This window comes from Nothobranchius furzeri, chromosome 7, assembly GCF_043380555.1.
Source record: "Nothobranchius furzeri strain GRZ-AD chromosome 7, NfurGRZ-RIMD1, whole genome shotgun sequence".
Taxonomy (NCBI): domain Eukaryota; kingdom Metazoa; phylum Chordata; class Actinopteri; order Cyprinodontiformes; family Nothobranchiidae; genus Nothobranchius; species Nothobranchius furzeri.
This window is the reverse complement of record NC_091747.1, coordinates 35,817,465-35,842,026: the sequence shown is the minus strand read 5'-3', so window position 1 is coordinate 35,842,026 and position 24,562 is coordinate 35,817,465. Positions and strand designations below refer to the sequence as shown.

At 46.0% G+C, this 24,562-nt stretch overlaps 1 protein-coding gene across 4 annotated transcripts in view; it reads left to right on the top strand.

Annotated features, from left to right (window-relative positions):
• The window catches only part of plppr5b (phospholipid phosphatase related 5b), a 144,181-nt gene that overhangs the window by 21,906 nt on the left and 97,713 nt on the right, over positions 1–24,562 (top strand). For all 4 annotated transcript variants that reach the window (XM_070553038.1, XM_070553039.1, XM_070553041.1 and 1 more), the window contains exon 4: positions 19,993–20,125. In XM_070553038.1, the coding sequence (XP_070409139.1) occupies positions 19,993–20,125 (133 nt within the window). The remainder of the gene's footprint in view (positions 1–19,992; positions 20,126–24,562) is intronic.

Sequence of the window (24,562 nt, the reverse complement as noted above, 5' to 3'; positions counted from 1 at the left end):
TATTTGTCCGTGTTAAAAAGTCTCTTACATACAAAAACACAATAGTACATGCACAAACTTGGACCAGATACATGACAGCATACCACAGAACAGTGCTACGCCATCTGTTGTCCTGGCGGGAAATTGCTTTGCAACACTCCCCAGGAGACGAAGATGTCAGAGAGCAGAACGTCTGTCTGTGCGTGCACGTCAATTCCTCGCGGAGCTGAAGGAAAGTATAAATTAGGCTTTACTGCATGTTCTATGTTTGAGGAGCAGATAGTTTTTATTATTGAGTACTAAAAGCGAAATCAGTGATTTTATGCCTAAGTGAGTAAAACTAAACTCTGGCTTACTCACAATAATAGAATTACAATTTAATATCTCCAAACAAACTACTGTAAAATGAGTAATACAAATGATGATTTTCAGTTTTACATGTCTTTGGGCTCAGGAACAAAAACCCTTTTGTTTAGAATATGAATAGATGAGATAGATTAGATGCTTTAATTAGGCTTGTGCGGTATTGCAGTAATACCGTATACAGCTGGCCGGTGTTAAAATACAGGTGTCAGTTCCAATACCATCATGACAAAAAACTGCATGTAGGAAACAAGGATTAAAAATTGTAATTAAAAATTAATTAAAATTTATGAAGATGATTAAATGTTTAAAATGGATGTGTGGTTTAATTATCAGTTTCACTTACATAGTTTGAAATGTTTTGTCCAGATTTTGGAGAAGTTCCATAAAGTTTATGAGTGTAATGTCATCACGTGACAGCGCACTGAGAGGAAAATGGCAGAGATTTTGTGTGATGAACACTTATGTAGTTCCATGTAACTCCCTCTGCTTGAGGCTTCTTTACTTTTATTTCACTCACAACAAAAGCTTCTCTTGATGTTTCTGTCTGTTAAACTCTGATTGTTGTTTCTGAACTCAGCGTGTGGAAACCCTGATCCTCAGCTGTTCTTACCCTTATCCCCTGTAATGCTGCTCCAGATCACACTTCTTAATCAAAGCTAGCACCTCGTCACAAACTAAGTTTAGTTTCACTTCCATCCATCCATCCATCCATCCATCCATCCGTCGGTCCGTCCATCCGTCCGTCCGTCCGTCCATCCATCCATCCATCCGTCCGTCCGTCCGTCCGTCCGTCCGTCCATCCAATTTCAGCCACTTATCTGGAGTCGGGGGCAGCAGCCTAAGAAGGGAGGCCCAGACTTCCCTCTCCCCAGCTACTTGGGCCAGATCCTCCAGAGGAATCCAAAGGTGTTCCCTGGCCAGCCAAGAGACATAGTCCCTACAGTGTGTCCTAGGTCTTCCATTAGGTCTTCTATATGTCATTAGACTGTTTCTAAGGTCTGTTTGATTTGTCTTTTGACTGTTTCTAAGTTCTCTTTAGACCCTAAGGTGTCTTTAGACCAGGGGTCACCAACCTGGTGCGCGTGGCACCATGGTACCCCCTGGAACTATATAAGGTGACCACAGGCCTTTTTCTCTAAATTGCACATGTCCACAAACAAAAAAAGAAAAAAAAGAAAGAAAAGCTTCTGCCCGAAAATCAGCTTTTTAATCACAAATGCATTCATAGAGATTTGAAAATTACAATATTCTTTAAAAAATAAATTATGTTCATTAAAAATTAAGTTTAGTTTAACTCTGATGTATTCCAGTTCAAAGGTCAGTATTGTATCAACCTGGTAGCCCCTCGTATGGCTCAGTACCCAAGAAGTCGCTCTCAGCTTCACAAATGTTGGTTGCCCCTGCTTTAGTCTGTCTCGAAGATCTCTTTAATTCATCTTGTCTCTAAGGACTCGTTATGCTGTCTCTAAGGTCTCTTTATGCTGTCTCTAAAGTGTGCTTTTAGACTGTCTCTAAGGACTCTTTATGCTGTCCCTAAAGTCTCTTTAGACTGTCTCTAATGTCTCCTAAATGTGTCTTTAGACTGTCTCTGTCTCTTGATGCTGTCCCTAAAGTCTCTTTAGACTCTCTAATGTCTCTTTACTGTGTCTTTATACTGTCTCTAATGTTTCTTTTGACTGCTGCCAGCTCAGTGGCCTAGTGGTAGAGTGCGCGCCCTGAGCCTGGGAGATCAGGGTTTGATTCCTGGTCGGGTCATACCAAAGACTTTGAAAAAATAGAACCAATGCCTCCCTGACACTGAGCATTAAGGGGTTGGATTGGGGGGTTAAACCAACAAATGGTTCCCGAACACAGCTGTGTCTGCAGCTCACGACTCTCCCAGCGGATGGGTCAAATGCGGAGAACAGATTTCGCACACACATCAGTGTGTATGACAAATAATGGGACTTGGACTTGACTGTCCCTAAGGTCTCTTTATACTGTCTCTAAGTTCTTTTTTAATTTTAGACTGTCTCTAAAGTTTATGTTTATGTTTATGTACAGTATTTAGCAGAAGCTTTTGTCCAAAGCGACTTACAAGTGATAATCGGCATGTTGCCCTTGAGGCTAACAACAACAATAACAACAACAACTTGACATCAATCATGGAGAGGAGGGAACAAAGGAGTGGACGGTAGAGAGGGGGGACGGGTGCAGGAAGGGTGCTAGTTAAGAAGATGCTCAATGAAAAGCAGGGTCTTCAGGAGTTTCTTGAAAATTGAAAAGGAAGCCCCTTTAGAAAGTCTCTCTAAAGACTTTCTAAGGGCCACTTTATTTGTCAAGCGCATTTCAATACAGCATGAGAGCCGACCAAAGCAGTACATACAGTACAGAAAGAAGTACTAAAACATACATCAGATCTGTAGAGAAGATGTTCTTACATTTAATTAGAAACCATAGAATGTGAAATACCATAAAATATGAAATATCACCTTAATGGATCTTTGAATAAATATAACCAGAAGATCGGATCTTTTTATTGCAGGGATTGAGCAGCATGTCGTATCAACTCCAAGAAAGAGAGAGAGTCAGGTTTAAAAGTTAAAAGATTTATTTCCAAACAAATTAAACAAGACTAACTTTAAACACTAGGTGTATGGTGTAACTAAGGTAGAGTAAGACTGAGGATGGTGTATGGGTGAATATGTTCAGCACCAGCAAATCCAGAGAAACGATTAGTTGGAGATTATAACACACATTGAGACGCCATTCTGTCGGTCTACGTACCCCAACGGAAGTCCCCGTTTAGATCAGGAGATGTCGAGGTCCAGCTTGGACCTTGTCTGGAACCGAATCCTGTAGCAAAGCCGCAGTTGCCAACCAGTCCCGTCTTGAGATACTCCCAGGTCATGACAATTTATTGGCATCTAGCGAGACCCTGAAGGGGTTGTGATTGTTCAGCTTTTATTCTGAAGGAGCCGTTACAGCAGTTGGAACATGCAACTGATTTAATCCAGCTTGTCGTTAGGTTATTTTGGCTTTAAGAGGAAAGTTACGGATTGGCCACTCCGATAACTTCTCTAGAGCGCTTGGAACTCAAGATGACGTGGGGCATAGTTTTATAATTTGGATGTTTTGATTTACTGTCGAATCAGAATTTGACACAAAAGGGGATTTAACAAACAGCAACAAAACCACGCCTTGCGTCTGATCTGGAAGGTTCTAATTGGATCAGAAAAAGGAAATGTGTCATGTGACTTTAGCATTACGTGTGATCAGTCTAGTGTCTAGTTTAAAGTTATATTACTTATTAAAATACTATCATAGGATTATAATATCAAGTAATTAATATTCTCATTTCACAAACTGATTGAACATTTAGCTTCACATGATTACTTGGACTAACAAAGTTATTTGATTATTATTTAAAGAGAAGAGAGTTTTTCGTCTTCTCTTTCTTCTTTCTTGTGCTGTCCGAGGAAGCAACAGTTTAGATAAGAGCACAGAGCATGAGTGGCCTTGGCCCATATCTTTGTAATGATTTAAATGACGTGTTATTTAATAAGCCATAAGACGTGGGATTCCATAGGAAATATGAAATCAACCTTATGGATCTGTGAGGTTATTTTAACCAGAAGATTTGAACTTTTTATTGCAGGGATTAGATAACAGCTTCGTATTAATTCAGAGACAACAGAAGAGAGAGTCAGGTTTTTAAATTTTTAAAATTTATTACTAAACAAATTAAAACTAGACTAACTTAAACACTAAATGTATGGTGTAACTAAGGTGAATGAGACAGTGAATTGTGTGATGTGGAATGTTGCTCAGGACCAGCAAATCTGAAGAAGCGATTAGTTCTGATGGGAACTGAAGGTGATGTCTTCACATTAAGCTTTGATTAGGAGATTCATAAACACATTCAACGCCATTTGTCGGCCTACATACCCTTAGTGGAAGTCCCCGTTAGATCAGGATTGTCGAGGTCCAGCTTGACCTTCTCTGGAACCGAAGCTGGTAGGAAAAGCAGCGGTTGCCGACCAGACCAGTCTGAGATACTTCCGGGTCACGACAATTTTGTTGGCGTCTAGCGAGACCCAAACCTGGGTCTTGATGGTTCAGCTTTTATTCTGAAAGGAACCGTTGCAGCAGTTGGAACAGCAACAGATTTTATCCAGCTTGTCGTAGGTTCTTTTGGCTGAAGAGGAAAGAACGTTCTCTAGAACGCTTTGAACTGGTGTTAAAGATGGCGTGGGCATAGTTTTATACTTCAGATGTTTTGGTTAATGGTCAAATGAAAAGTTGACAGCTTTACCAAACACCACCAAAACAACGCCTCCGTCAGATCTGGCAGATTCTGATTGGATCAGTAAAAGCAATGTGTCATGTCTTTTAACGCTACGTGAGATCAGTCCTATAGGAACATTTAAAGTTATATTACTTATTACATTCAATAGAATTATAATAAAGTAATTAATATTTTGATTTCACAGATTGGTCACATCTTATTTATTGACTAACACTTTGCATGATTAGCTTATTAAAATCGTGTTCTTTGATTAATTAAAAGGAGAGAGTCCATTCTTCATTCTTCTGTTGAGCAGAAAAGAAGCAGTTTATAAGCAAATGCATGAGACCTTGAGGCCATATCTCATGCAGATTAGTTCTGTGTCAGAGGAGAGGGGAAACAGTCATTTAATTCCATTACATCTTGTAGATTAGGCTTGTGTCAGAAACTTATGGTTTTGCTTGGGCAGAGCAAATAGAGCAGAGCCTTTAGGTCAGAAATGGACAATCCATCACGCTACATATCATAAACACAGCTAAGGATAAAACAAGTAAAACTGCCAAAATGGCAATTCTAAAAAATTAATAAAACCTAATAAAATATGAATTAAAAACAACTACAAGTAATAATTTAACAAGAAACAAGTCAATATGTAAAAGCCAGGTCATAAAAGTGCATTTCAGTCGTGACTTGAAGGCAGCAATAGATGTTGACTGGCGGATTGTAAGAGGTAAGGCATTCCACAGAACAGGCGTCACATGTACAAAAGCACACTCCAGTATCAGCCAGTTAGACACGTTTCCACTACAAACAAAATGACCTGTATGAAGAAAAGAGACACAGATTCATCAGAGACAGTATCTGCAGCCGTCTTTAACTCTGCTCCAGGATCTGTTTGTGTTCTAGTCAGTTGCCTCGACGATTGAAACAGATGTGTCCTTTCTTACGAAGGTGTGAAAAAAAGGAGGGGACAGTTTAACAGACATGGCTGATGGAGAAGAGCCAGACAAGTTAGCCAATCATGGCATCCTGACTCAGGCAGCAGGGTTTAGGCCTGGAGGTGTCAGAAGGCAGGGAGGCAATGAACAGGTAACACATTGTTAGTGTGGCAATGTCAGCTAATCGGACATTAGGACAAACAGCCATTAGCTAGCAACAACGCTCAAAGGTGGACCTGAGTTATATCTGAGTGGTTTCAGGGTTTCTGGTGTTTTATCACAACTATAGCATAAATAATAGAATAGACTCGCTGTTTCTTGTGCTGACACACATTTTTAAACCTAATACACGAGTGTGAAGACTTGGCTCCATGGATTGGCTGGGAAGAGGCAAGTTAAGGGGTATTTCAGTGTGTTTTGACAAAATAAGCCGTGCATCAACCGGACAGCCTCCATACAGTGTTCGGTGTGAAACTGACTTATGTTTCTGTGCTGTCACCAGTTTGACTTGGTACATGGTCCCGTGGCTCTCTTGTGGGCTTCAGCTCAGGACTCGGGCTCCCTTGTGACCACACACACGTCCATGCACACATAGCTGCACAGTCGTATCAGAGCTTAACTCTCTGGATGTGTAGCCAAGTGGACACAATGAGTCCAGGTGGGTCAGGAGGTTACTGGTTCAAATCCCTGTGAGGAAACATGTGAATTAAAGATGAGCACATCAGAGCAAGGAGTGTGAAACCATGTTGTTGATTATGGGAGAAAGCAGACCCTGTCCTGGTGCCAGCAGCAGGGTTCTGTTCTAGAGTTGGGCCTGCTGACCCAACAGCAGGGATCAGAATAGACTCTAGATTTATTCCTGCTGTTCTTTAGCTTTACTGACTTGCTGGAGTGGGGTTAGCCAAAAACCTGTTCATCAATAACTGACTGGTGGGAGAAACAAACCAGAGCAACCAGCACAGAAACACACAGATCAGGATCAAACAGGTGTGAAATGATAGAAGCCAACATTAACCCTAACACAAAGTATAAATGATCCACAATAAAAACCCACAGAGGTTAACAAACTCAATCAGCAACAGAAACAGATCCTGGTTCGGTAAACCCACCAAATCCTGAACATTTATTTCTAGAGACCTGATAATTCTGGGATGTACTGCAGGTGTTTCATTTACTGTATATCATGACAGGAAACCAGGTCAAATATGAGATAAAAAAAAGTCGATTAGCTTAGTAACAAAATGATGAAGTGTTTGTGATGAGTGATGAGGCAGCATGAAGCTCAGGTTATTTTGGTCCCTGCAGCTGCAGCAGCCTCCAGTGACTGAAAATACCAAACCTTGTTTCCTCTACAGTGAGACAAATCAGCCAAGAACACAACCCCTCCTCCAAACAGACTCCACAGTGATGCTGCTGCCTTTTCACCCCGTTTGGGGATCCTCATGTAGAGTCAGAGGATGCTGCGGCACCAGAGATCTTCTGGTTCAGGTGGTTCTCCGGTTATCCAAGCATTTAATCCCGCTTCAGACTAAACATTTCAGTGTACCCATTCATCCATCCATCTATCTATTATCAGCCGCTCATCCGGAGTCCGGTCGCTGGGGGCAGCAGCCGAAGACAAGAGGCCCAGACTTCCCTCTCCCCAGCTACATAGGCCAGCTCCTCTGAGGAAATCCCAAGGCATTCCCTGGCCAGCAGAAGAAGATAGTCCCTCCAGCTTGTCCTGGGTCTTTCCTTGGGTCTCTTCAGAGTTGGACGTGCCCGGAAAACCTCACCAGGGAGGCGTCCAGAAGGCATTCTAATCAGATGCTCGAGCCACCTCCACTGGCTCCTCTCAATGTGGAGGAGAAGCGGGTCTACACCAAGCCCCTTCCGGATGAACACGCTTCTCACCCTATCTCTAAGGGAAAGCCCAGCCCCCCTGTGGAGAATACACATTTTGGCCGCTTGTTACTGTAATCTCATTCTTTCAGCCACTACCCAAAGCTCTTGACCATAGGTGAGGGTAGGAACATAGATCGACCGGTAAATCAAGATGATTGATTTCTGGCTCAGCACTCTCTTCACCACAACAGACCGGTACAACGCCAGCATCACTGCAGACACAGCACCAATCCACCTATCAATCTCACACTACATTTTTTTCCTTACTCGTGAACAAGAACTCAAGATACTTTAACTCCACCACTTGGGGCCGGACCTCATCCCTGACCTGGAGAAGGCATTCTACCCTTTTCCGATTCAGGACCATTGTCTCGGACTTAGAGGAGCTGATTCTCATCCCAGCTGCTTCACACTCTGTGACAAACTGCTCCAGCAAAAGCTAGAGATCACTGTCCGATGAAGCCAGCAGGACCACATAATCTGCAAAATACAGATCCCCTCAACACATTGGCTGCACCTAGAAATCCTGTCCATAAGATTTACTGCCAGCAGTGCGGACCAAGCTCTGACACTGGTCACACAGGGACTTAACAACCCAAATCAAAGGGCCTTGTACCCATACTCCCGGTGTACTCCCCACAGGGCTCCCCAAGGGACACGGTCAAATGCCATCTCTAAATCCTCAAAACACATCTAGATTGGTTGTCAAACTCCCACACACCCTCCAGGACCCCCTAAGGGTATAGAGCTGGTCCAGTACTCCACGACTTGGACGAAAACCACATTGCTCCTCCTGAATCTGACGTTTGACAATGCAACAAACCCTTCTCACCAAAACCCCTAAATATTCCTTATCAAGGAGGCTCAGAATTGTGATCCCCTTTGCAGCCCCCCTTTTTAAATAGGGGAACCACCACCCCAGTCTGCCAATTCAGTGGAACTGTCCCCGGTGTCCACCCAATACTGCAGAGCCGCGTCAACCAACACAGCTCCATCACATCCAAAGCCTTGAGGAAGTCCAGGCAGATCTCATCCATCCCCGGGTGCCTTGCCACCAAGAAGTTTTTTGACCACCTCAGTGACCTTGGCCCCAGAGATTGGAGAGTCCAACCCAAAGTCCCCAGATTCTGCTTCCTGGGGGGATTGAGGAGTTGTTCAAAGTATTCCGCCCACCGATCCACAACGTTCCGAGTAGAGGTCAACAGCAAACCGTCACCACTGTAAACAGTGTTGGTAGCACACCTCTTTCCCCTCCTGAGATGCCGGATGGTAAACCAGAATCTTCTTGAAGTTATATGGATGTCTTGCTCGATAGTCTCACCAAACTCATCCCACGCCCGGGTTTTTGCCTCCTTGACCACTCGAGCTGCATTATGCTTGGACTGCCAATACCCATCAGCCAAAAATATGCGAGAGGACTCTTTCTTCAGCTTGACAGCATCCTTAACTGCCGGTGCCTACCAGCAGGTTTGAGGGTTGCCACCACGACTGGAACTGACAACCCTGCTGCCGCAGCACCGGTCAGCCACCTCAAAAACAGAAGCATGGAACATGGCTCACTTCCCCGCTTCCCTTGAAACATGTTTGAAATTTCAATCGGAGGTGGGAATTGAAGCTCCTTCTGACAGAAGACTCTGCCAGACATTCCCAGCAGACCCTCACAATATGTTTAGACCTGCCATGTCTGACTGGATTCCTCCCCCACCATTGAAGCCAACTTACCACCAGGTAGTGGACAGTTGACAGCTCCGTCCCTCTCTTCACCCGAATGTTCAAGACAGTTCAGATTAACTGACAACAAAATTGATCATTGAACTGCGGCCTAAGGTCTCCTGGTGCCAAGAGCTCATATGGACACCTTTATGCTAGAAAATGGTGTTCATTATGGGCAATCCATGACATGCACAGAAGTCCAGTAACACAACACTGCTCAAATTCGGATCAGGGGGACCGTTCCTCCCAGTCACACCTCTCCAGGTCTCACTATCGTTGCCCACATGAGTGAAAAAGTCCCCCAGCAGAATGAGGGAGTCACTTGAAGGAGCACTCTCCAGAACCCCCTCAAAGGACTCCAGAAACGGTGGGTAGTCTGAGCTGCTGTTTAGTTCATAAGCACAAACTACAGTCAGGACCCGTTCGTCCACACGACGGCAGAGGGAGGCTACCCTCTCGTTCACTGAGGTACACCCCAAAGTACAGGCACCAAGATGGGAGGCAACAAGTATGCCCACACCTGCTCGGCGCCTCTCGGTGTGAGCAAGAGTGGTACAAAGTCTAACCCCTCTTGAGGAAACTGTTTCTGGAGCTAGAGCCATGAGTTGAGGTGAGTCCAACTATATCTAGCCACAACCATTCAACCTCACTCACCAACTCCGGCTCTTTCTGCACTAGAGAGGTGACATTCCGTGCACCTTTCAGTGTAGATAAATATTATTAATAATTCAGTTAATCAACCAAAATGTTAGTTATGATTAATTGTATGAGTTAACCCACAATTAATCACACATTAAACATAGATTACAAATGTACCGTAACATGCTTTTTCCAGTTTCTATAGCTAGCGTATGTTCTACAGAAACATTCGTCTGTAGTTTCCATCATTTCTCTCACGCCATCCTAAGAGCTTTGCTTTGGCAATTTGGATCAAAGATGTCAGAGTTCACAAATGTTGTGCATCTACTGTTGTTATTAGTTTGACATGTTAACAGACTTCATTTAAAATCAGCTGCATCTATCAGCCATTGGCTGACCATGACCTCTACAAATCAACGTCAATAATAGGAAAAGTCTTATGGGTGGATCTCTAATGCTGCTGGGAGAGTCTGGACCTTTGCATTCAGCCTCCAGTTGTTGTTCTGCAACAGGACTGCAGCACCAGGGGAGGTCTGGGACGTGACTACTAAAGTGGCGACCAAAGGAAGAAGTGCTCAAAGTCACCATCCACAATTTTCAGTTTTAGCCCTTTAACCGTTTAGCCCCTGCTAGCTCCTCTAGCTTCTGTGGTCCACAATATAAACCAACTAGGAAGTTGTGTTTGTGTCATCTTCTTCTCACCCAGAAACATGGAGACTTTTATTTATATATATATGTATATATATATATATATATATATATATATATATATATATATATATATATATATATATATATATATATGTATACATATGCCTGGTGGTAAGTTGGCTTCAATGGTGGGCGGAGGAATCCAGTCAGACCTGGCAGGTCTAAACATATTGTGAGGGTCTGCTGGGAATGTCTGGCAGAGTCTTCTGTCAGAAGGAGCATATATATATATATATATATATATATATATATATATATATATATATATATATATATATATATATATATATATATATATATATATATATATATGTATATATATATATATATATATATATATATATATATATGTATGTATATGGGTGTGTGTGTGTGTGTGTATATTAGGGATAGGTGAAATGGCCCAAAATTAAAATCACGATATGTTGAGGATTCCACCTTGATAACAGTAAATGGACAATAACTACAGGTATACGCAGAGAGAAGAGTTGTCCACTAGATGGGGCTGTCACATGTATTAAGTTGAGTCACATTTTTACGTGACTCAAGGTGATATCGCTTCTCAAAGACATGAATGTTGCCAAGGTACACACATCTTTTCATTTTTGTATTATCTAATTTATTGACATGGGAGAAATTATCTCAATAGGAGTCACAAATTTCGATAATGATAAATTTTTGATTAATCGCACAGCCCTAATATATATACAAACATTATTTTGTCCAGCTGGATCAGTCCATGTTGCTATGGAGACTGATTAAATCAAAACAAAAGCAGTCCCAAAGCGCTCTTCTGTGAGAGAGGGTGTGGGGGTGGGGTGGTTGCACAGGGCTCTAGTTTCGCTGCGCCGTTTGTGTCAGCGGACACGGTAGGGTCGGGTCGGGGGGCGGGGCATGGCGCTTAGGTGGGTGGACAAGCAAAGCCTGGCGGCCCGCCAGGCTTATAAAGCGCCGGGGGGAACCCTGTATATATATTCACTGAGATTGTAAATCCAGTCACAAAGAACTTCCACATAGCAGATGACATCATCGTCTCAGAATATAAAACAGACATGAAGGCAGACAGATGTATCATGGCATGTGAGCAGAGAGGCAGGCAGAGTCTTACTTTTCCCATAGAGATAAATCTTACAAATTCCAACTTGCAACATAAATATTTCCCAGCATCCATACTTAGAAAATCCCAAAGATGTGTAGTAATAAAATAAGAACCTGGTATTTTTCATTCAACTGAAACAAAACTGAAATAATGTAAAGTGTACGTTTCTAGTTTTTATCTGAAATTATTCCAGTTTTGTCTTATGTAAGCTGCTGAGTCTTATATAACCTCCAGTTTACCTGGGTGAACAAAAGCTATACAAATGTGTTCTGAACACGATATTAAAATAGACTAAAACTTATATTTTTAGTCTCCTGTCATATCTGTGACATTTTTTGAATTATATAGCCAGCAGACCAACTGGTCAACCTGAAACAGATTGTGTTTCTAATTTCTATCTGTTTCATCTGATCTGACCATTTACCAATAATAACGGCTTGCCATTCAGCAGCAGGTAACTCCCTGCTGCTGCTGTGGATCACTTGGAGATATTTCCACCTGCTGATTTGGAACAAAGCGTTCGCTCTTTAAGCTTCTGTGTTATTGTAAATCAGAGACTTCTCACTTGCCCTGATTCTGTTGTGGCTGTTAGCAAAATGCTGCTACATATAGCATGAACTTTTAGATTAGAGCTAGGAGATACAACATCTGAATCTCACATGGAAAAAAACATCTTCAATTCAGTTTTAATCAAATCAAGACCATTGCACTTTACAAAACTTAGTGTGGAGGGTCACGTTTGTATACATGTGAGAATATCTATGAAGATATTAAATCAAATGATTTGTTAAAAGATGGAACCAAGTCATGATTATTGCTGCACACTTTTATCCCCAACTTCATCCAGATCCATGCAACTTAAAACACCTGCTACGTTAGCCCCAAGTACCCAAAATGCAAAACGCTGAATTTTATAGTGACATCATTATTATATAGCAAAGGCGTTGTGGTATGTGATCCCATTATACCAGCCTGTGTCCACAGTCTCCATGGTAACCAGCTTCCAATAGTGGTGCCAGTACTCCAGTTGTGGTGGAGGTCAGGGCAGTTGAGGGTCATTGTCTCTTCTAGAAATCTGCTGCAGGTACAGGTCTGGCTTCTCTGTGAGGAACAGACATTAGTTTGCCCAGCTGGATCAGTCCGTGTTGCTATGGAGACTGATTAAATCAAAACAAAAACAGTCTCTCATTTTGTGCTACATGTATATATATATTACAACACCAACAGTTCAGCTGATTTTCTGAGCGTTAGTGAGGAAAGATGATGTCTTCATTCTGAGCTCGTTAGCTTTGGCCTGTTTCTGTTTCCTAATGCATCCCCCGTGTTCCCTCGAGGAAAAACAGCTGTGATAATGATGAAAATATGATTTGTAAAAGGTTTGTATACAGAATTGTGTTCAGTGTTATATTGAACTTCACTCATTCATTCATCTTCTGTAATGGACCCATTGAGCTGGTTCCTAACTCCTACAGCCGTGGGAGTTGTGACACACCCCGAGTTAAGGCTAGTTAACTTAAAAGGCATATTTTTGATCTGTGGGAGGAAACAAGGCTACCTAGAGATAACCCATATATGCACAAGCAGAACATGCTGAATCCACACAGTCATGAGGAGCTCATGCTAACTCAACACAGGCATGATGAAAACATGCTAACTCAACACAGGCATGATGAAAACATGCTAACTCAACACAGGCATGATGAAAACATGCTAACTCAACACAGGCAGGTGGACAACATGCTAACTCAACACAGGCATGATGAAAACATGCTAACTCAACACAGACATGATGAAAATATGCTAACTCAACACAGGCATGATGAAAATATGCTAACTCAACACAGACACGATAAGAACATCTTTGGTACGTTATTTCTGTGTTTGGCTTCTAATTCCATTTTTGGTTCTTTTTTAAAACACAGGAAAGGTTTCTCTTGACCTTGGTAACAGTTTCGTTTGCGTCTGCAAACATCCTCAGAGCTGACGCTGCGGTGGCGTCACTTCCTACTTTGCCTTCTCCAGTTTAACCTTAAATCTGTGTGGTTTAAAACAGACAGAACAACCAGATTAGTTTATTCAGTGGACTTTAGTTGTTTTCCTTTTCTATTTTCTGATAAAAATAAGTACAAAACTTTGTTCCCTGATGCTTTAATGTGATTATGTGTGTTCATTAGTGCTAACAAGCATTTAAACTTTACTTGAATCATCCCCAGAACCTAAAAAAGAGAGGACCAGAGGCATGTAGCTACATGGTGAAGGTGCATCGCTGAATTATTGTGCCCTAAACCATCTATAACTTTAGGTTACTGTCGTAACCCCGGTTCTCTGAGTAACATGAGTGAGATGTCTCACTATGGGATACACCCCTCCGCGGATTCCTCAGAAGCACTTATCTCAATACGCCAATCCTGATTGGCCAGTGACCATGACGTACGCGTCCCCCTGCTACTATAAGTAGCAAGCGTCCCAACGTACACACTATTCAAGATAAACACCTCTTCTCGCTTCGCCCAGCAAAAAGGGTTGTCTGGTGAGACATCTCACTCATGTTACTCAGAGAACCGGGGTTACGACAGTAACCTAAAGTTCTCTTTCTTAACATTCGTTTCGATGTCTCACTATGGGATATGGAAACTCCCGTATTGCCAGACAGCTTATCCAGCGATCACCAACCTACAGGGATACGTCTTGGCCCGCCAAAGACCCCACACTCAGAATCGTGTGAGTCATTGCAGGGACCGAAACATCAAGCTTATAGAAGCGTGCAAATGCAAGTGGAGAAGCCCAACTTGCTGCAGCACAAATCTCCTGGATTGACAGCCCCCGAAAAAGGGCCCAAGAAGCAGATAGGCCCCTAGTAGAATGGGCCCTGAGCCCAACAGGAGCCTGAATGCCCTGACAGGAGTAAGCCATAGAAATAGCCTCCACAATCCAGTGGGAAAGCCTCTGCTTTGTGACGGGTTTCCCCTTACGAGGCCCACCCCATGACACAAAAAGCTGGTCCCCCCTGCGAAGGTTCTCCGTCCGATTCACATACTCCTTGAGCGCGCGAATCGGACACAGCTTGTGCCACCGCTCCTCCTCAGGAGAGGAGAAGGGTGGCGGGTAGAAAGCTGTGAGGATAATAGGAGAAAAGGAGCCCACCACTTTAGGCGCAAAGGCAGGGTTGGGTTTAGGGACACCTTCATGTCACCGGGTGCAAACTGGGTGCAGGATGGGTGCACAGAGAGAGCCTGTAAGTCACTAATCGCTTTGCAGATACCAAAGCCAGGAGTAGCACCACCTTAAGAGACAGGATCTTAAGGTCCAGGCCGTCCATAGGTTCAAATGGAGGCCCGGAGAGGGCCGACAGCACCAAGGACAGATCCCATGAGGGCACCAGGGGTCGAGACACAGGGAGAAGCCTGTGCGCGCCCCTCATGAAGCTACACACCAGGGGGTGTCGACCTGCCAATTTCTTCCCAAAACCCAAGTGTCGGGCGGAAATGGCTGCTAGGTACACTTTAATGGTGGAGAAAGCCTTCTTCCCATCCAACAAGTCTTGCAGGAAAGACAGAATGACGTTCACCGGGCATTGGAGGGGTGAGACCTCCCTGCCCTGACACCAGGCTTCAAACACCCTCCATTTACAGTCATATAGGGACCTAGTGGAGGGGGCCCTAGCATTCTGAATGGTTCGAATGACTGCCTGGGGCAGCTCTGCTGACACTAGCCCGCACCCCTCAGGGGCCAGGCCCACAGGGCCAGCCGTTCTGGATGAGGGTGGAAGATCGAGCCTCCCGCTTGGGACACCAGGTCCCTGCGAAGCGGAAGTTTCCAAGGTTGGCCCTCCAGGAGCTGGAAAATATCCGCCACCCAATGCATGGCTGGCCAGTATGGGGCCACCAGAATGAGAGTGTGGAGCCGGGTTCGTACCCTCAGCAAGGTGGGTGGTATCAGGGCCACTGGGGGAAAAGCGTAAAGCAGTCCCCGTGGCCAGTCGTGTGCCCGCGCGTCCACACCGAGTGGAGCGTCTCGGTCGCGCAGAGGACAGTGAGCATTCTCCTTGGAGGCAAAAAGATCCACTACGGCTGTGCCGAACCGGATCCAAATCTGTTCCAACACTGCTGGATGCAGGCTCCAATCCCCGTACAGGGGTGTCCCTCTGGACAACAGATACGCCCCCCGATTCAGAACACCCGGGACATGGGTGGCTCTGATTGAGAGGAGATGCCTGCTGCACCATAGGATCAGTCTGCGTGCCAGCGTGTGTAACCGCATGGAGCGCAGCCCCCCCTGGTGGTTTATATAAGCCACAGTCATGGTGTTGTCTGTTCTCACTAGGACATGATGGCCGGAGAGAAAAGGCAGGAAGCGCCTCAGGGCTAGAAAGACCGCGAGGAGTTCCAGATAATTTATGTGTGTCCCCCAGAGCTCTCTGCTCCACACACCCCTGACAGAGCGACCCTCCAGGAGCTCCCCCAACCTGACAGGCTCACATCTGTCGTGACCACTTTCCTCACGAGAACCAACCCCAAAAAGGCACCCCCTGTGCCAAGAGGGAGGGGTGACGCCAACAGCGGAGCGCCGCAACGCACGCTGCAGAGACCGTCCCCCTGCGCGCTCTGTGGCGCACTGGAGAGAGACCCAGAGAAGCCACCCAGCGTTGAAAATCTCTCATGTGTAGACGGCCGAGTGGTACCACTGAAATAGCCGACGCCATGAGACCCAAAAGTCTGAGGCATAACGCAAACCGCACCGAACTGTGTAGGCGGAAGCGCGCCAGGCAGAACGAGAGCGCGTTCACGCGCGGTGTGGAGAGACGGGCCGTGAACGCCCCTGAGTCCAGATTCAGACCTAGAAAGGTTATTTTCTGGGAGGGGAGTAAAGCGCTTTTCTGCCAGTTTATTCTGAAACCCAGACCACACAAGTGAGGGATCACAACAAGCGTGTTTGACGCTGTCTCCTCTCTGGACCGTGCCAGCAGGAGCCAGTCGTCTAAATACGTGGCCAGCCGAATGCCCCTCCCTCTCAGAGGGGCGATCGCCGCCTCCGTACACCTGACAAACACCCTCAGGCTCAGCGAGAGGCCGAATGGGAGCACGGTGTATTCGTAACACACTCCCTGAAAGGCAAACCTCAGAAATTTCCTGTGTGGAGGGTACACGGGAACGTGAAAGTATGCGTCCCTCAGGTCGATTGAGGTGAACCAGTTGCTCTGGTGAATCAGATGCAAAAGGGATGAGAGCGTGAGCATTTTGAATCTGTACTTTCTGAGGCATCGGTTCAGGGCCCTCAGATCCAGGATCAGGCGAATCCCGGTCCCTCCCCGCTTCGGGACCAGGAAGTACCTGGAGTAGAAACCGCTCTGAGACCGATCGGGAGGCACAATGCATATCGCTCCCTTCTCCAGCAGGGAGGAGATTTCTCCCTGAAGGATGTGAGCTGACGACCCCTGGGCGTGGGAGAACACTACGCCAGAGAATCGAGGAGGAACAGAAGCGAATTGGAGCCTGTAACCCCTCAAAATAGTTCTCAGCACCCAACGTGAAGCAGAAACCGCTGTCCATTCCTCCATGTGAATGGAGAGCGGTGACACAGCCGTGACACACGGAGCACCAGCTCCCTCCAGAGGTTGTGGGGCAGCGGTGCTCGTGGCAGCCACTGCGCATGCGCGGGGGCTTTGTGCTTTGACGGCCCAGGCTTACGGTGACGACCCGTGGCGCCGCCCCCGCCTGGAACCGCTCATGGGTGACATTTTTATTGATTTTTGCTGCGCCCTTGACATCTTGTCTGGATGCGACAGCGAACCTTTTAATGCTCCTTGAGCGTGACATGTTTGTGAAAAACAATGTGAATGCTTGTGACGTGTGTTTTGAGCCGGCACCGCCGGCTGCACGTCCTGGCCCCACCCTGGACCGCTCGGGAACTCTGCCGGAGGGGTTCTGTGAGGGGGGGGAGAAAGCACCATGGCAACATCGAACAGGAGGAGCTGGCGAACGGGGAACCGCCAGCTGCAGCGTTGGGAGGGAAGAACTCCGACAGGCTGCCCACTTCTTCCTCCTCACCTGCTGACCGCCGTGTCTGGTGGATTGTCCCGGCGGCGGAGCAGCTTGGTTGCCAGATCTCTGAGGCCAAACTGGTCGAGGCTCTGAGCCCGAAGGAGCTGGTTGGACAGCTTGAGGCTTCGGGCGCTTTGGGATCCGGAACTGAGGCTGGGCTCGGGCAGCTGCCTGAGGCAGGTTCGGCCGAGCCGGCAGCGCTGGTGAGGGTTTACGGGGAAGGCAGAGATGAAGGGCTTCATCCTCTTTCTTTTTGGCCGCACACCGTTGCTGCATTGATGCCAGGGCAGAGCCAAAAATGCCTTCAGGCACGATTGGCATGTCCAAAATGTCCTCCTTCTCTCTCTCAAGGAGGTTGGTGAGGTTCAGCTATCGTGCACGTTCCTGAAGCACCATCATGCCCATAGCTTTCGCCGTAGCCTGGACCGCGCAGCGCTGCACACGCAGGCAGATGTCGGTCAGTACGGTGATTTCCTCCCACACCTCCGGGTCCGGCTTCGTATTAATGCCCTCACAGAGCTCGGCTTGGTACGCCGAGAGCATGGAGGAGACATTCAAAGCTCGGACCGAGATGGCGGCAGCCTTGTACGCCCTCTCGTTCAGCGCCGACTGGAAGCGGTCCGCCTTCGCAGGGAGAGCGGGAGGCCTGGAGGAAGTCGCCGAGAGCCGTGGGTGCAGGTGGGCTGCAACCAGCGGTTCCATCGGCGGCATGCGAAGCATGCCAGCCTTCTCCATCCCTTCGAAGTCCAGCGAGGAGGCTTCTTGGACAGGAGACCTGGAGCTGAACGGGTGTTTGTCCCAGGAGGACCTCACTTCTTGGAGTAGCTCCGGGAAGGCGGGAAGGAGGGGCTTTGCCGCCCTCGTGGCCTGAGGCAGCTTCTTTCCCTCGTAGCGGGATCTGATAGCCTCAGTGACCACGGTGGGCCAAGGGTTGTTGAGCCTGGTCGCAGCGCGTCGGCAGACTGACTGCATGTCCAGGTGGGCGGCCGGAAAAGCCGCTCCATCCCTGGGAGAGGACAGAAAGCTAGGCATGGAGGCCTGAGCGATGGGGAGAAAGACGTCGTCCTCCTCTGAAATGAGGAGTTCCGAAGTGTCCTCGTCATCTCCGTAGTCCAACTCCAACACGTCCTCGGCGGGGTGGCTCGGACCGGCCAGTTCGAGCTGTGAGCCCCAGCTGAGTTCGGCACACGGTTCCGGCTCCGGGAGGACATGTTCGCTGGCGTCCCCAGGCGGTGGCCCAGGGGCCGGCAGGCAAGGGTCCTTCCCCGACAGGCTAGCTTGGCGCGCTAGCCACCGGCGAAGGCTCTTCAGGGTGAAGCAAGCGCAGCTCTCACATGACCCGGGGACTTCCAATGCCAGCTGGGCGTGTTCCAGCCCGAGGCAGCTCGAGCAGACCCTGTGCGGGTCTTTGCTTGAGATTTTGTTCCCACAGGTACAGAGGCGAGCTCCTGCGCCGTCGACTCCTCTGGTGGGAGGAGCGGCTTCTATGTTGGCTAACTGGTGTGTTAGCATAGAACGAACAGATGCACTGTAGTGTGAAGCTGCTCGTTATGCCCCGAGCCTATGGTGAAGGCCAGGACAGAAGGACGGTAAGTTAACGTTCGGCGACGGAGAGAATATTAGAAGGCTCCGTCTGTGAACAGTTGAGCTAACTTACCTCAGAGATAAGCGACCACCGAAGCGAGAAGAGGTGATTGAATAGTGTGTACGTTGGGACGCTTGCTACTTATAGTAGCAGGGGGACGCGTACGTCACGGTCACTGGCCAATCAGGATTGGCGTATTGAGATAAGTGCTTCTGAGGAATCCGCGGAGGGAGGTATCCCATAGTGAGACATCGAAACGAATGTTAAGAAAGAGAACCTTATTTTGTTCTATTGTTGGATGGCTGCTGCATAACATGGTTTTATCTTCTAGTGGTTTTGTTTGAGATAATTAATTTCTTTTTTTTCTACCCTTCTTTATTCATGTATTTTTTTCTGTAAGCGTTGAGGATTGTTGAGAAGTTTGTGAGTTTAGTAAAAGGATAGTTCTCTGTTTCTAGCTTATGTGCAGTGTACAGAGCAACTATTCCTTGTTGACACTAATTCTGGGATACACACCAACATCTGCAGAGCGATCCAACTGGGTTACAACATGAATCAATGACTCCTGGAGCCACATATTTCACACACCCTCTACCTGTTGTGCTTGTGAGACATCTGCCCCTTCCTTTCACAGCTGTCGGTACAGATGGAGGCATATGAGCTCTTGGTGGTGTGGCGGAGTGTAAATAAGGTTGCTAACAATTCTGCCTCTGATAAACGTCCTCTCTTCTCAATATGTTCTTTTTATTCCTCCCTCCCAACTCCACCAGATCACAATAACAGAGACGGTTCTGTTCCTGGTTCAGTATACGTCCAAAGAGTTTGACCGGTCAGAGAAGACGGTGGCTACTGGGGACTGCTGCTACCTCAACCCGTTGGTGCGCCGGACCTTCCGCTTCCTTGGTAAGTCCCGTAGAGCTTTTCTGTGCTAGAGAATAAACTCTGTTTTGAATCAGAAGCAATGGGGAATCTGGAATCAATTAATTAAAGACAAATATTCAGTATTGTCCCAAAAACAATTCATGTTCCCTTCTAGGACATGATCTTGTTTTTTGACATTCTCTTGTAAAGATTTAGAGGACCCAGACTCCCAGGCCTCTGGTAGAGGACCTTAGCTCCTAGGCTGGAAGTCAAATTATAAACAAGTGTAAGCTCATCAAATTCAGTAATTTTCATGTTTTTTTTTTCTTCTCTATAAAAGTTTCTCTTCTTTGTCCGAGACATCTAATACAAAGTGGAATACCTTTATTGTATAACCACATGTCCATTAACACTGTCCATCTAGTTTACCAAGATCAGACTACGTTTGCACATATAGCTGAAGGGGCTATAGATGTCAGAGAACTACTTGCTGGTGAAACCTGGGACACAGATTCAGTCTCTGGCTGTTAAACAGACATGTATGAGAACCCTGGTCCTGTCTTCTTCATGCAGTCGTCGAGGATCTGATCTCTGAGGAGAAATCCACTTGCTAGTGTCAAGGTGCTTGACACTAGCAAGTGTGTTAATTTAGTCTGAAACATGTGATCCGAAAATGGAGAATTGAATGTCCTCCAAGATCACAATGAAGGTGTGTGTGTGGAAGATTAAGCCAATAAACCAGGAAACGTGACCTTCCGTTAGCTCTATGAATGATGCTGAACATCAGGCATATTGTTTAGTAAAGCCACTTGCTTTATATCCTCCAGCCTACTTTCAGTAGAGACGGTACACCATGTTCTGTCTGAGATGTATTTTAATGTGATGAATAAAAACAGAGAAGCAGTTTTATCCTTTAATGAAATGCTTTCAGCTCAGTGAGGCTTACAGCAGACATTCAGCATGTGTTACTAACTGATGTGTGTGTGGTGGGTGTTTACAACAATATTATCAGAATTCAACTCAATTCAACTCAAATTCAAAAATACTTTGTTAATCCCAGAGGGAAATAGCTAATCCATCTGAGGCGATTCATGCTGCCTTAGATCTGCGACTTCTGATTACTAACTGCTGACTTATTGAGCTTCTAAGGATACCTGATTGTTGCAGAATCTGTGTAATAATGATCTCTCTCATCCATCAGACTTTTAAGTTGTCTCCTTTTCTCTGATAAGCCTGATCTGTAGAGTTGGAGCTGAATCAGATTCATTTTCAGGTGGCTGCTGTTTATTGGAACCTTTAAATGACTCAGTTAATTTTGAACCCACTGTAACTGTGCTGACTGCTGGAAAGAGATGATAGGTAACGACCAGGGGCCTCTTTTATCAAGCTTGCTTACGCACAAAACGGGGTCGGAAAACTGCGTAGAGCAACTTTGCATGCAAAATTTGGGATTCATAAAAGAAAACGTAGCAGAAAATTGTTTGCAACTTTAAGTTGACTAAGGACGTGGCTTACGTGCATTTTGAACATAGAGCACCTGCAGTGCTCCTGCTGAGATGGATACAATTATGAATTCCAGCAGCATTATCACTTGTACTGCTTCGTTGTCACACAAAACAAGCATGCAAGGGAGATGTCTGTTTGGCTGACTGGTTAGTGCGTGGACGCTCACCTGGTAGTCTGGGGATCGAATCCTGATAGGGCCATATTTTTTAATCCGCCACGGATCTCTCTGAAGAACTCACAGCATTGACGGCTTCAGCAACGCTGTGCAACTCCGTGGATTTTCTATTTGTTTTGCAAAAGCACTTCCTTTCATTTCTCCACCTCACCCACAAGTACCTCAATTTCTGCTTCTGTGAAATAGCGCTTCCTTGATCTGCGGTCGCTATCGTTAATGTTGGAGCACTGCAACGAGCCGGCTCATGTATATGCCTGAGATCCACAAGCCACTTTGCATTTATCATTTATGGCAGATAGTGGGCGTGCGAGCGTGATCAAAAAACAGCTGAGCACATTCCTAGGAAGTTTGTGATTTTTAAGCGGAGATTGCGTGAAGCTGTGCGTACTCCATGTTTTATAGGTCACAAACCTGCCGTGTTCTGGCAGGGGCTCTCATGTCGGCAGGCGGGGTTAAACGAACTGTCATGTGAGATTTTATAAATAAGTTGTGCAACTATTCAGTGTTTTTATGCTGCAGTAAATTGTCTGCACAGCTAGACAACAAAATGAAATGCTTACTACACAGGCTTCACAAGTGACTCCAGAATGCTGTCGCTACCTCAGTTTGCTGGCCTGTGGCTTTAAATAGCATCTAGTGCATTGTAGCACCTCCATGTATTTCTCCCATTTCCAATCCAAAAAAAAAATCCATTTGGCTGTTTCAGTCCTTAACCGACCTAACTGTACTGCTCCAGTAATTCCTGGACCTACAACAGAAAGGGGCCAAAAAGAGTCCTGTGACTTGGCGCTGACCAGGCAGGCTGTCTGTACTGGTTTTACAATGGGGACAGAAAAGTTAGCAAGCGGACCCTCCCTGTTCCATGCCAAAACAGTCGGTGGAAATTAGGCTTAACCCTCCCACTGTCCTAATGGGTGACTCCACGAGGAAAGTTGATCATTGAGCAGGTTTGATGGTTTATCCCTTGAGGTCCATGTGGCAGGGGTGAGGTGGTGCTCACTCCTCACCCCTGCCACGTGGACCTCAAGGGATAAACCTGCTCAATGGTCAACTTTCCTCGCGGGGTCACACCCATTAGGACAGTGGGAGGGTTAAGGTGGTGGTTTAAGAAGGAAGCTCGTCCTGCTGACAGGAGGCCGCCAGGTTGGCCCAGGACTCACCTGCAGGCCACACCTTGGGATCCCACCAGTGGAGCTGGTTGATGTTGCTTAAGAGAGGATTGTTTGGGCTTCTGTCCTGGAGCTGCCCTGATAAGTGAACAAAAAAGGGTGGGTGGACTGTTCATGGACTGGATTAACTGGTCCACACTGGTCTCTGCTGGTCTACATCATGGATTTGGTGCCACAAGGACCCTCGAATGCTGCTAGCATGGTAAAAATCCATTAAAATCTCAGATAGTTTGTTCATGCTCAGAGAACCACCTTTTATGTTCTGCCTATACCCCAGACACTCAACATTCCTGCAAAGATCATCTAAATTCTGTTAGGCTGCTTCTTCTTCCTATACTTTTGGACTTTCATTACTTCACTTCAACACGGCAGCATTTAGAAGATTTTTCCTACGCCAGCAGGATGCACGTTGAGTCTGTAAATCTGTCTTTCTGTGTCATTAATCTCTTGTATAATTAAATCAAAAGCAGAAAACGAGCGGTATCTCTGAGAAGCTGTTAATCTTCCACCCATGATGCTCGTCTGTCCTCCAGCTTTCAGACGTCAGCCAACACTTCCAGCTGCTTCAGAAACTTTTTATTCATTTTTTAAAATGTTGTTGCTCATTTCAGAATTAGCCAGCGTCCACAGAAGGCATGTTTATGTAATGTTTTTAAAACTATAGTGTGTCCGAGTGCACACGCTTGCTGTCCGCATTACGAGCAGAGCCATCTCACTGCTCCACCCTCCTTCTCCCATTCATCTTGGTGTTGCTTTGCATAATGACTCGCAGGGGCTGAAGGATTAAATTTAGAACCCAGCCAAGGGTTCTGCTGTTCTCTAGCTGCCAGCTGAGCAGCACTTTAACCTTTCTACATTTTGAGGCTCATTGAAGTTTTGTCTCGTTTTTCCCCAATTAATAAAGACATTTTTGATAATGTTGTCATAATGAAATCAAAAAGTGCTGCTGATCCTCCAGGAAGTTTCCACATATGGTCTGATTTTTCCGGACGCCACATACAGATTGTCATGGGGTTGAAGAAATAACATGAGCTAGATAGGAAGTGAGACGTGGTTCGGCGAAGTGCATCCATCCATTTTTGTCCACTTCTCTGGGTTCCGGCTGCGAGGACTCCACTCAAAGTGGAGAAGCAGCAGATCTACTCCGGACCACTCCTGGATGACCAAGTTTCTCATCCTATCTCTAAGGGAGAGCCCAGGCACCCTGTGGAAAACACTCATGTCGGCCGCTTGTGTCCGCGATATTGTTCGTTCAAATACTACCCAAAGCTCGTGACCATATGTATGAATAGGACAATGGTAGGAAGTTAGATTGACTGGTAAAAGTGTGAGCTTTGTCTTCTAGCTCAGCTGTCTTTACAACAGACTGGTGCAACGCCCTGGACGGCATCTGCTCCATTCCTGGTGAAAACCGGGTGTGAGAAGGGATCCAGAAGCAAATGAAGGGCCGTAAAGAAACCAATTCAATCCAAACTCAGATCTAGAGATGAATTGATACCAGTTTTATTTTTTCAAATTGAATACAAGTATAAGTACTTATTGTATGTACCCGTTGTCCTCGGAACTCAGAATTTTTCAGCAGGAAATATCATAACAGGATCGTTTGGCATTCCAGCTTCGAACTCAGAA